At 42.4% G+C, this 13,877-nt stretch overlaps 1 protein-coding gene across 2 annotated transcripts in view; it reads right to left on the reverse strand.

The window, feature by feature from the left end:
- The window catches only part of NALCN (sodium leak channel, non-selective), a 759,765-nt gene that overhangs the window by 296,263 nt on the left and 449,625 nt on the right, over positions 1-13,877 (reverse strand). For both annotated transcript variants that reach the window (XM_044284936.1, XM_044284935.1), the window contains one exon: positions 886-1,023. In XM_044284936.1, coding sequence (XP_044140871.1) covers positions 886-1,023 — 138 coding nt within the window. The remainder of the gene's footprint in view (positions 1-885; positions 1,024-13,877) is intronic.

Consider the following 13,877-nt stretch of genomic DNA (forward strand, 5'->3'; position numbering starts at 1 on the left):
AGGTTATTTTTCTGCTGACCCCTGGTGGTAATGATACGTATGTGATCCCTGCCACTGGGTTTTGGCTCCTTCGCTGCCCTGCCAGCTCTGCAGGTCCTGGGTTTCACCAGAAAACCCACGACCTGCAGAGCTGGCGGGGTAGAGATGGAGCCGAAACACAATGGTGGTGTTGGTGAATGCTGGGGGTTCTGAAGAAAAGGTCCCCAGGGGTAAATAACCCCTTTAAAAAAGATATGTTCACATTTACTGAGTGGGATATTGATCTGATAGCTAGATATACTTTACAGTGGGCACAAACTTTTGCATAATACATTGAATGCTGCAGAACACAACACATATGTTAAAAACTATAAAATAATGAGACAATCTCTAGAAATCACACAATTTTTTGTTGCCTTCATCCTTTTAAAAATCTTGTCTTCCACGGTCATTCCTGAAAGTCTGCAAGAGGGCACTAAAATGTCAAACCTATCTTGATTTTTTATTTTTTTTTTGCAAATCCCCAATTAATCTATTTATAGCGCTTTGGCTTTATTAGTGCAGCAGCGAAACAAACCCCTGGTGTTCACTTTAAGCCAGACTTTAGGAAATAGCTGCACTGATTTCTAATCAAGTATTCATACCCTAGAGGTTCAAAGTTTTGTCTTCAGCTTAATTACAACAGCGATGAGCAAGCAGTGAAAGTGAAAAGAGACTATCTGCATACATGAATACATGACCCTCTTCATTGGGTGATAATTTAAACAACACATTGCTAAGGTTATCTGCAAGTACATTAGGCCAATGAAAAGGTAAGTTGTACTGCATTAGTAAGCACTAAGCACAAGATGATATTAACTTTTATATGTAACGCTTATGTCGAATAAAATGGATACGTGTACTCACCAAAGTGGCAAATAGATGATAAAGTATGAAGTAGATAGCAACCACAGGAGCCCACATATGTCCTACAGCATTAAGAGTTTGATCCATTACATCCACCCATCCCTCCTGTGTCAAAATCTGAAACATTGACATAAAGGCCTGCAAGGAAGATTGAAGAAGCATGAGAACAATCTACACATGACAACTGCTGTGAAAAACCAAAGCTAGTGCATCAGGGGAAGTATGTCAACACATAACAAATGTATAGTAATATTGAACTAGACAAGAATGCACCACAGAAGTCAAATAATAGGTTTAGTGATGTTATTTGAGTACACTCCTGGCAAAGCAGCAACACAGGAGAGATTCACTAATGATGTCTAACATTTATATCAGCATCAACTCAGCCAGGCAGTATAAACCCCTACCTAAACACTGTGAACACCTTTGGGGGCATTTTTTAGATTGTATTTGACTCATTTTGGGTTAGGCTACTTTCACACTGCCGTTTCTGGGTCCGCCTGTGAGATCCGTTTCAAGGCTCTCACAAGCGGCCCCAAACGGGTCAGTTTAGCCCCAATGCATTCTGAACGGATAAGGATCCATTCAGAATGCATCAGTTTGGCTCCGTTCAGCCTCCATTCCGCTCAGGAGGTGGACACCAAAATGCTGCTTGCAGCGTTTCGGTGTCCGCCTGGTGATGCGGAGCCAAACGGGTCAGTCCTGACTTACAATGTAAGTCAATGGGGACGGATCCGTTTACATTGACACAATATGGTGCAATTGTAAATGGATCTGTCCCCCATTGACTTTCAATGTAAGTCAGGACTGACCCGTTTGACTTACACTTAGACTTTTTTTGGACAGAATAATGCAGACGGATCCGTTCTGAACGGATACCAGCGTTTGCATTATAGGTGCGGATCAGTCTGTGCAGATACCAGACGGATCCGCACCTAACGCAGGTGTGAAAGTAGCCTTAGAAATATTTTTTTTCAATTGGTCTTACTAAAAAGATTTCCTTACTAAAAAGTTTTTGTTCTACTGCCTTCACGTTCAGTGTATCTGCAGACTACTGCTCTGATGTGTAACAATGTGAGCTGTCAGGAGTTCAGAGATGAGGGCTAGGCTACACATGTGAAGGCTGTAGAACAAAAATGTTAAAACATTCTAATAAAGACCAATTGAAAAAAAAAGATTTTACACCCAAAATGAGTAAAATGCAATTAAAAATAATATATAGGTGAACTTAGCATTTAATTGTTGTGAATGGGTAGCACCTTAAGCCGCATCCCTTTCTGCAAAGCCATGCCCCTTTCCCACTAATCCATGCTCACTTGCCGAGCAAGGCACAAAATGTGTTTAAGACACTCTAAACGTGGTACACCGCAATCACCAGTACTCTGGCTCAAGTTGTGACAGATCCATTAAGTTTTCATTAGTAAATCTGTCCCATTGTATTGTGCTTAGCACAGGCCCCTGTGGGTGAATTGATACAGGAGTTCAAAGAGCACTTAAGTTTGAGTTCACACTCTCAGTTATTTGGTCACTTATTTCTATCACTTATTGTGAGCCAAAATCAGGTGTGAGTCAAAAACACAGAACAGGTGCAGATCTTTACCTTACACCCGATCTGAGTAGGTGTCACTACTGGTTTTGGCTCACAATAACTGATCGAAATAACTGACCAAATAACTGAAGTGTGAACTTAGCCTTAAACAGAATCACATCAAAGCATAAAACAATACAATAAAGAACAACAAAGTATTACATTTCTTGGTATAGACCATGTTTGCACTTTTTTACAATTTGATATATAATTTCACATCAGTTATTGTATTTTATGACAATTATAATCATGCTGAAATGTATTTAGGTTAGGTGCCAAGATAGCATTTAAAATGTTTTTAGCAGCAAAGTTGGTGAAATCTGACAAGCAGCTTCAAGACATTCTTCAGAGTAACAGAAAGCAGTTCAAAGTGATTACAGTATGTGCTTCACACTATGTGATCTTCCAGAATACACATTTTTAGTTAAAAGGTAAACCTCCATCAGCTTATGCTAAAACGAATCTGAAATGCAACCAAACTGACAGAGCCAACAGCTGTGAAACAAAACCCTTGAGAATTATGTAAATTCAGAAATTTTGAATTAATTTACCTATGGAAGAGACTGTCAAGTTGATTTTACTATTAATATCTATCTTATACTTTACTCAAATAGGTAATCTATGGCAAAAGTAGCAAAACTGACTTTAGTATTTTAATGGCATCATGCAAGTTTTTTTTTCTTTAGCTTTCTCACATAAGAAGGCCATTATTTTCATTTTTCAACGCAAATTATCATTGACTGTTGCGAGGCCTTCTAAATAGGAGCAGTGTAAGTGTTTGATTAAAATCATACAAGAAATCAGTATTTATCCATCTAATTCTGCAATAGTCCAGTGCCAAGAAACATGGTATATGCGGTAAAGTAAATTAAATAAAGTACAGACAAACTACGGCACTGAGATCTAGAAGTCTGGTGTCACAAACTTACCTGTCCGGGCTCCAGTGGTGATATCTTCAGTCGGTAGGGACGTGCTGTGAAGCCACGCCCCCTAGTGACGCATCTGCATCCCATGCAATGCTCCGTTTTTCTCCACAGCGGACGTGTGCTGGAGGAAAACTAGCAGTGCTTGATTATTCAGCTCTTCTGTACCCGTGTGCTGTGACTGACTAATGAAGCACCGAGTCATGGACCTATCAGGTTTTGATCCTGGGACTCAGTGCTCTATTTGAACCTCTTCCTGGCAACACACTTAGCTTCATACTCCCTAGCTGTGGTCCTGGTTCTGTTTGCGTGTGGATTGCTATTATTGACCTTGTATTTTGGTACTGTACTTCCCGTCTGGTACTCACTTTGGCTTGGCTTAGTGACTACCCTCTGTCTTGCAATTTTATACTCTTTTGTCCTTTCGGTTCTGACCCATTTCCGTGCGATGCCGTCTCTGCGTTGTTCTGTCTCTGTATTTGTCTATCTTGCACTGTAAGAGAGTAGGGAACGTCAACTAGTTGCGGACTCGCCACCTAGGGCTTGCGCTACAAGTAGACAGAGAAAGTGGGTGCGGTTCCAGTTAGGGCTCATTGTCCGTGTGTGCCTGCCTGCTGTGGTAACATCTAGTCAAGTGAATTTTCAACCATTGTGTACCCAAATCATAATCACAAATGCAAAATAATATATATTGAATCTGTCATCCATTAGGGCCTGGGACACATACCCTGGCCTGTGCTCCCCCCAGTAGGTGCAATGCAGTGACATCTTAAAGGGCTTTTTTCACCCCCCATTGTGCAATTTTCATTAGCCGACATTAGCTATTAGCTAATGTCAGCTGAGTGCAATCATACATGTCCTACCTTTGTCTGTGGCTTATTTCTTGTAAAAATCATACTTTTACCATATGCAAATTTCTTCACCAGCAGCAAGTTGGGCTTGTACTTGAAGGTAGCTGCCGCTTCTATACATGCCCCATCTCCTCTCGACAGACAGGGCCAGCGTCGATTACGTCACACTACACCCGGAAGAGAAGACTGACGATTATCGCTGATGCCGGCAGTCTTCTTTTCCGGGTGTGACGTAATCGGCGCAGGCGCACTGAGGAAGGAGCTGGCAAACGCGCGTCCTTCATTCAGTACGCCTGCACCAATCGAGGAACGTTATGGCGCAGGCGCGGGAAATCAGCAGCAGACGGGGCCAACGGGAGGAGGAGAGCGCTCGCTGGTGCTGTCTATCAAGAGGAGATGGGGCGTGTCTAGAAGCGGCAGATGCCGCGGCTACCAGCAAGTACAAGCCCAACTTGCTGGTAGTGAAGAAATTTGCATATGATAAAAGTATGATTTTTACAAGAAATAAGCCACAGACAAAGGTAGGACATGTATGATTGCACTCAGCTGACATTAGCAAATAGCTAATGTCGGTTAATGAAAATTGCACAATGGGGGGTGACAGAAGCCCTTTAACACCTGCTGGGCTAAGTAGGAGAGTGCACCGGCTGAGTATAATTTCCTGGCCTGTGTGCCCTCCTGCTCAGTACAGGAGGTGCAACGATGTCACTAAATCACACCTGCTGCTGGGGAAAGCATGATGTGCTCCGTTCATTGATGGAATATGGGCAGGAGAGTATTTTTATTTTATTTACACTACAGTGGCTTCATTACTGTAAGGGGGGCACTAAGGGGCCAGCACTACTGTAAAGGGAAAATAAGGGGGCAAAACTACTTTGAAGGGAGCACTCTACTTTGGGGGGGGGGGGCACTAAGGGTGAATAACTGCTATGGGTGGCACTAAGTGGGCATGACTACTGTGTGGGGCACTAATAGGGCATACAGGGCCCAGGTGGCATACTGGAAAGTAAACTTGTTGTATACCCCTGGCATTAGACCTGTGTCAGGCCTCAGTATTCTATTTGTTTCAGCTCCAGGTATCAGTAGATGATTTCTTCCTGACTGAACTTACTGCGCTTCACAAGGTCTATGGACCACATATACAGAAGACAGCTACATTTAGAGGTCTATTAGTTGCATATAAAAATAAATTCTCTGTCATTCTAATGCTTTTTAGCACTCCTGGTTGGAGAACATATTCTCATTCATTTACAATGAAAGAATTAATGAAGCATTCCAAGGGCCTTTACTGCCATTTTCTTTTTTTATGGTTGCTGTTCAATATAAATTATTTTGCAGTGGTGTATGTAGTTCTTGGCTTTAGCTAACAGCAAAAGAAGCTCTATGTATTAGATTGACGTTACATTGCATTAATAAAGTAATTAAATGGGTTGTCAGTGCTATTTTTATTTTGTGAAACTGAGAGGTGCCCGATAAAATAATAAAAGAGCTTATACTCACCATCCTAGGCCCCTGCTGTCCAGCGCTCCATCCTATCTCCAAGCTGTAGCCAGTGATGTACGGTTGTGGCTTCAGTCGTAGCATCCTATAAACCGCTGCAGGCAATCACTGGCCTCAGCAGTGTACAGTACATAACTACAGAGGCCAGTGACCGAGATAGGACCTGCACATGGCATATTCTAGTGATATGGCATCAGTGTGCCAGATGGACAACCCCCTTTAAGGGGATTTGGCAATCTTACAGTAAATGCCATTCTTGGACAGCAGTGCATTCTACCTCTACTAATTTGCAAATCCTGTTTGTGGACTTCCTGTCCTGAGGTTGTTTTGTGACGTATAATATGAAAATTTCTATGACGGTGGCATAGTGCCTTTGAAAAAAACTGTAGTTACTACGTTAACTTCATGGAGAGTTTCCGTGCATAATAATGTTTAATTTCCGCTGGGTTCATTGAAACAAGACTATTGTGGTCAATTAACTAAATCTAATTATCACCTAAAATCTTACAGCATTTATATCAATTATAGGGGGTCATTGTTTCACTTTGCGTCTTCATGAAATCAGCCTCCATCCATAGGTTCTCATAGTCCATATTGTAAAGGGAGTCCCCCACTTGGAATCCCCCTCTATGAGCCAGAATGGAGAACCGCTCTATACATTTATCAAACTGGTGTAAATTAGAACTGGCTTAGTTGGCCATAGCAACCAGATTCCTGCTTTCATTTTGGACAGCTCTTTTGAAAACCAAAGGAGAAATCTGACTGGTTGCTATGGCCAACTAAGCTACAGTAGTTCTACTTTACACTAGTTTGATAAATGACCCCCATAGTTTATGTTCTTCCGGACTCCAGCCATTATTGAATTAAATGGACAGCCACTTATCTGATAATTCCGATCCCATCCGTCAGAGTGGGATGGCTATATTCACACGACAAAAAATGAAGTTAAGACAATTAAACTGTCAGTTTTCAGAAAAACAGACAACAGTCCCATTCAAATGTATGGGGACTGGCAGATCACGAAAACAGACAAAATAGCACAATAGAACATGTCCTTTTTTTTGACAGCCAGTATTCATGATTAATGATCAGCAAATTTTTCAAAAATTTGATTAGTCGGTTCGCCAAATTTTTGGAGGAAAATTTGTTTCGAGCCGAATAAATTTGCAGCGAATTATGTTAAAAACTGCAATTTCCTGGCTGCAGAGAGCCTTTTTAGTGCTGTGGAACACTGTGCCTTGCAGAAACACGCACAGGGAGTCTGCTTTGGTAGTGAAATAATACTGTGAGTCAGTATGACATGCAGATGACAGGCGTTGCACTTAGAATCACTGCACACTTCACTTATTTGGGCAGTCACGAGGCCAAAACTGACCAAATAACTCACGTATGAACTCAGACTTACAGGTCGATGTTAGCGCCTAGAAGAAGCGCACTCCTTTTACACTGTTATCAGCTGATTCCACATAAATGTCTACAGACCGTGTTCTATTAAACGCTTATACAAGCAGAGCCCGACAGAGTGGAGAGGGTGTCAGCAGTAAGTTTCTGTTGACGTCACTGATTATTTTGACCTTCCTCTGATCCGTCAGAACAATAACCCCTAATAAAACGGATCCTGTCTGTGGAGCATCTGTCTTCACTCGGTCAGCATTTAAACAGTAATCCATCAGTATTGCTAACGCAAAAAAATAAATAAACAGGAGTGGATCCAAAACAGAGATGACACATGAATGGAATAGCTGCATGTCTTCTGTGTTTTGTACCAACACCTGCTTTTGGCTACCAAATCACAAGCAAATTATTATTTTTTTTCTTGACAGGGGGAGGAAAAAACCCTTTATTTAACAAACAGGATATTAACACACATAAAATACAACACAGAAGGGGCAAAATAACAAGACTTAACCCTTAGGATACCAGCGCTGTACATGTACTGTGCAGAAATGCGGAAAAGAAATCCCAGCACAGTGCAGGTATGGGGAGGGCATGCTGACCGGGTGGGTGAAGGAGCCCGATCAGAGGCAGGGGTCCGGCTCTCACTGATAGCTGGACCCCTGCTATATGCTCTGGCATCGGTAAAAACACAGATGCCATCGCATTGACCCTTGCATGGCTGCGGTCAGCGATGACCGCAGCGCGTGCGGTATCCTCACGCGAGCCAGTGTCCATGGGGTCCCTGTGCTGTTGTGGCTGCTTCCCTGGAGAGCCTGTGAGATCAAACCATCATCTCACCCCACAAAAATGATACCTTACCTCGCCCAAAAACTGAAAAAGAACTATGGCTCTCAGACTATGGAGACACTAAAACATTATTATTTTTTTGTTTCAAAAATTATATCATTGTGTAAAACTTACATAAATAAAAAATGTATACATATTAGGTATTTCCACGTCCGTAATGACCTGCTCTTTAAAAATTTTACATGACCTAACCCCTCATGTGAACACCGTAAAAATAAATAAATAAAAAACGGTGTCAAAAAGCCATTTTTTTCACCTTACCTCACAAGAAGTGTAATAGCAAGTGATCAAAAATGTATACACCCCAAAATAGTACCAATCAAACCGTCATCAAATTCTGCAAAAAACGAGATCCTACCTGAGACAATCGCATTTTCAAAAATGCTTTATTATGTAAAACTAAAACAAACAACCAAAAATTTTATATTGTCACATCCGTAACAACCTGTTCTATAAAAATAGCACATGATCTAACTTGTCAGATGAACACTGTAAATAAAAAATAAAAACAGGCCCAAAACATAAATTTTTTGTTACCTTGTCTCACAAAAAGTGTAATATACAGCAACCAAAAATCATATGTACCCTAAAATAGTACCAACAAAACTGCCACCTTATCCTGTAGTTTCCAAAATAGGGACTTTTTTGGGAGTTTCTATTCTAGGGGTGCATCAGGGTGTCTTCAAATATGACATGGTAGCTTAAAATTATCCCAGTGAAATCTGCTTTCCAAAAACGATATGGCATTCCTTTCTTTCTGCGCAATGCTGTCTGCCTGTACAGCAGTTTATGACCACAAATGGGGTGTTTCTGTAAACTACAGAATCAGGGCAATAAATATTTAGTTTTGTTTGGCTGTCAACCCTTGCTTTGTTAGTGAAAAAAATAGAGTAAAATGGAAAATCTGCCAAAAAAGTGAAATTCTTAAATTTCATCTCCATTTTTCATTAATTCTTGTGGAACACCTAAAGTTTGTAAAAATCCGTTTTGAATACCCTGAGGGTGTAGTTTCTAAAATGGGGTCATTTTTGGGTGGCTTCAGACCTTAACTGGTCCTTAAAAAGTGGGTTTGGGAAATTTTCTGAAAAATCTCAAGATTTGCTTCTAAACTTCAAGCCCCCCCCCCCCCCCCCCCCGCCAAAAAAAAATGGCATTCACAAAATTATCCAAACATTAAGTAGACATATGGGGAATTTAAAGTAGTAACAATTTTTCCCAATTTTTTGTAAATTTGGTATTTTTTATAAATAAAAATGAAATTTTTTGACTCAATTTTACCACTGTCATAAAGTACAATATGCGACGAGAAAACAATCTCAGAATGGCCTGGGATAAGTAAAAGTGTTTTAAAGTTATTACCACGTAAAGTGACACAAATTGGTCTGGGATTTAAGGTGAAAAGTGGCTCGGTAGCGAAGGGGTTAAAAGACAAACTGAAAAAACAAAGTGCTTCATCAACAAGAATGGATTGATGACCAGTGTCGGGGTGACCACGAAGGTAATGCATATAGATCAAGAAATGTATGGGGTTATGGCTGATAACTAGAGGACAGTCCAGCAAACAAGCTGACTCCGTGATGAGCTGGGTTGCTGATAAGCGGATTCTAAAGTGTCTGAAGAAATGCGAGTAAAGACATTGGAATTAATTGTCCACTTCCTCCAACATGACCTCATCCTTTGATTTATGAATATCATTCCATAAAGTCTTGAAGTCCTCTGCATGGATGGCATAAGAAATGTCCATGCAAGGTTCGACGGGCACCGAGAAAACAAGCTCTGTGTCCGACACTGATCCAGACACGTCTTACCCGGTCCACATTGCTGCTAGCCACGTAAGGTCCTGAGAACTGATCATCAGCTTACCCAAACAACAGTCAAAATTTCTTGGGAACCACATCCCTACGATAGCCGTGAGCGCCTCGGAGCCATTATACAGGAAAAGTGGGAGGCAAGTAAATATCTTTGGTAACACCTCCAATAGATCGTCCTCTGTGTACGTCCCGCAGAAAAAACTTGTCCATGAAATCTGGCTTTGATGAAATCTGTATGAGCACAGCCAGTGGATCTCTGTCCTTTCCTTTGAGTCCAGGTAAACAGGAAAATTTGGCTTTTAGGTTCAGCTCTGAGCCCACTTCAATGGCAAGACCCTTCTGCTTTTTCGGCAGCTATGTGGGAAGTCAGGTGCTTGGAATATTCTTGCAGTCTGGTGTATGAGAAATTATACATCGGTGTCACGCTGTATAGAAGTCCTTTGTTTTTGATGGAGCAAAGCAGCCTGTACCAGACCAAGAGTTTCCTCCAAGGGGGTGCACGACGGGATTTTTATTTTAGACAAGCTTCTCAATGCAGACCATCAACATGCAGAGGTTAAGCTTCCGGGAGGATACCTTGAGCTGTGAAAATGTCTGCTCCTTCGTGCCGATGACCTACTTCTGGGGGTTAACACCCCATCAGTTGGTGTTTGCATATCCTTGCGATAAATGATGTTCCTGTTCACTGACTATAAACAGAGATATTGACAAACAAACGTAACAAACTCTGCCGCCATCGTTCTAGTTGCCAGTTTCCAGTCCCCTGACCAGCCAGATCTGTGCAGCATTTGTTCCAGGACATAAAGCAGTGGAAGGACATCGTTCATCCCGTAGTCCTGGCGAATGACAAATAACGTGGCCTCCTCAAAGGGCCTAAACAAATGGCAGGTGTCACGCATGAGCTGCCACTGGCTGACATCAAAGTTACACAGTGCAGTACTCCTGTCCGCTTGGATCATCAAGAAATAGTTGATGGCCTTTCTCTGTTCGTACAGTCGGTTCAACATATGGAGGGTGGAATTCCAATGGTTGGAAACGTCACATATCAGCCTATGTTGGGGAATGCCGCTCTGCCGCTGCAGCTCAAGGAAGATGTACTTTGCGGTGTACGTGTGGCTGAAGTTCATGCAAAGTTTCCTGGCCATTTTTAGGATGTCTTGCAGATGGGTGGAAGACTTCATGAACCGCTTGACAACCAGATTTAACACGTGTGACATGCAGGGCGCATGGCTCAGCCCTCCTTCACGCAGTGCCGACACCATGTTCTTCCCATTGTCGGTCACCGTGGTTCTGATTCTGAGTTGTCATGGAGAAAGCTGGGATTCAATTTCTTGATGAAGGACATGGAGCAGTTCCTCCCCTGTGTGACTCTGTTCACCCAGGCAAACCAGGTGCAGAACAGCATGAGAGTAACGAGAGGGGTCGCACATGGCTTGCATACACTACATGCCTCCAACATAATTCTTAGATATCTTCATGAAAATAATGTATTTGGTGTAAATCGCGAGAGGGGCATATTTGTGTCACATAAAGAATTTCACCACTAAGTACTTCGGTCTATACCGCAAAAGGAGGTGTACATTCACTCATACATTTTCCCCCAAAAAAGACAGTGTCACATAAAGAATTTCACCACCAAGTACTTCAGTCCATACCGCAAAAGGAGGTGTACATTCACCCATACATTTTCCAAAAGAAAGCCAGTGTCACATAAAGAATTTCACCACTAAGTACTTCAGTCCATACCTGTCACGGAAGGTGTGCAGGAAACTAGAAAACACAAAATGAATATACGACTGACTGGATCCAAAACTAAGGAACAAAAAGGGAGAGCCCTGCATCAGACCTGGCTCTCTCCCTGACTGCTCAGCCTATGCGAAAATCCCAATGGTAGATGATTGCATATCCTCGTACCTCGACTGTATAACACCTGAACACCCTATAATAGTGAGGGGACACGACCACCGGCTCCCTACTCTAGATACGGAGGGAGTCAGGGTCACCTGGGATCCAGCAAACAGTAAGACACAAATAAATGAACAAAACTTATCTTGTAGAAGACTCAGAAGTAGGAACAACATGCACACACTCCAGGAAGTTGTATAAACCGCAAAGTGATGCACTATGGGAAAAGGATTTAAAGGGATGCAATCAGTGCAACTACATGACAGCTGAGAGAGGCTAACGAGATGAGAAAATGAAAGCAAAACAAAGGAACCTCAAGGAGGAGGTTCTAGACGTCTGTCAGAGCTTCTCAGATGTCTGGTGGTGACAATACCTCAAAAGGAGGTGTACATTCACCCATACATTTTCTGAAAAAAAGCCAGTGTCACAAAAAGAATTTCACCACTAAGTACTTTGGTCCATACCGCAAAAGGAGGCGTACATTCACCCATACATTTTCCAGAAAAAAGGTTGTGTCACATGAAAAATATCACCGCAAAAAGGGCTTTACCACATATAACTGCACCGCTGAATGGCAAGTAGGCCCTTAATTGAGAGGGGACACACTTAACTTGCATACACTACATGCCTCCAACATAATTCTTAGATCTCTACTTGAAAATCGTGTATTTGGTGTAAATTGCGAATGGGGCATATTTGGAGACATTGACTTCACAAGAGATACAGAGCAGCGGAGTTTGCTTTGAAATGTAAAATTTCGACACTGCATAATTCAGCCCATACAGCAAAAGGAGGTGTACAGTCACCCATTAATTTTCCCAAATAAAGCCCATTTCACATAACACATTTCACCACTTTGTAATTCGGCCCATACCGCAAAAGGAGGTGTACAGTCGTGGCCAAAAGATTTGAGAATGACACAAATATTAGTTTTCACAAAGTTTGCTGCTAAACTGCTTTTAGATATTTGTTTCAGTTGTTTCTGTGATGTAGTGAAATATAATTCCACGCACTTCACACGTTTCAAAGGCTTTCATCGACAATTACATGACATTTCTGCAAAGTGTCAGTATTTGCAGTGTTGGCCCTTCTTTTTCAGGACCTCTGCAATTCGACTGGGCATGCTCTCAATCAACTTCTGGGCCAATTCCTGACTGATAGCAACACATTATTTCATAATCACTTCTTGGAGTTTGTCAGAATTAGTGGGTTTTTGTTTGTCCACCCGCCTCTTGAGGATTGACCACAAGTTCTCAATGGGATTAAGATCTGGGGAGTTTCCAGGCCATGGACCCAAAATGTCAACGTTTTGGTCCCCGAGTTACTTAGTTATCACTTTTGCCTTATGGCACGGTGCTCCATCGTGCTGGAAAATGCATTGTTCTTCACCAAACTGTTGTTGGATTGTTGGAAGAAGTTGCTGTTGGAGGGTGTTTTGGTACCATTTGTGGGGATTCGCTTTGGTAGGCAGGGTAAGCGGACGCAGTACAGAGGCAAAAAACAAGGTTTAAATCCAAGTTCAGTGTTTATTCACACATAGCAAGAAAACAAGCCAAAAGAAAGTGTTCAGTTTTGGTGCCTGTTCACACCACACAAAGTTCACAGTGCAAAAAGACGTCACCTGGTCAGCAGATGATTTTCACCCAGAGTCCGCAGCAGTCTTTAGTGGCCTGTTTCCCCAGCCTATGGCTCACACAAACAGATGCCTCAGTGTCTCAAACCACAGACTCCTCAGCTCCTCTGTCATGGAGGATAATCCACCACCTGAACATGCTGGCTGGGTTTTTTATATTCCAGCCAAAACCCGGCCTGGAACCGTGGGGAACAGCCACCCACCCTGCTCTTTGGCTGCTCCCAATAAGAACCGGCCCGGATTGGCTTTACAGCCATTCTAACAGTTGAAGTGTCAGATTGCACTACAGACCTGACACTTCAGGAAAAAACCCGGTTCTTACCTCACCGAGGCCAGGAACCTCGGTGACACGTATCTTCCGTCAAAGACGGCTCCTTGTTCCTTCTTACATACCTCCCCCCTTTGTTCAACCCTGAGGGGGTGAACACTTGCCAGACAGTGTACGCGGGACAGGGCATCCGCGTTTCCCTGTAACCTGCCTGCCCTGTGTTCCACGGAAAACTTAAAATTTTGCAAAGATAAGAACCACCTGGTGAC

This window comes from Bufo gargarizans, chromosome 3 (assembly GCF_014858855.1).
Source record: "Bufo gargarizans isolate SCDJY-AF-19 chromosome 3, ASM1485885v1, whole genome shotgun sequence".
Lineage (NCBI taxonomy): Eukaryota > Metazoa > Chordata > Amphibia > Anura > Bufonidae > Bufo > Bufo gargarizans.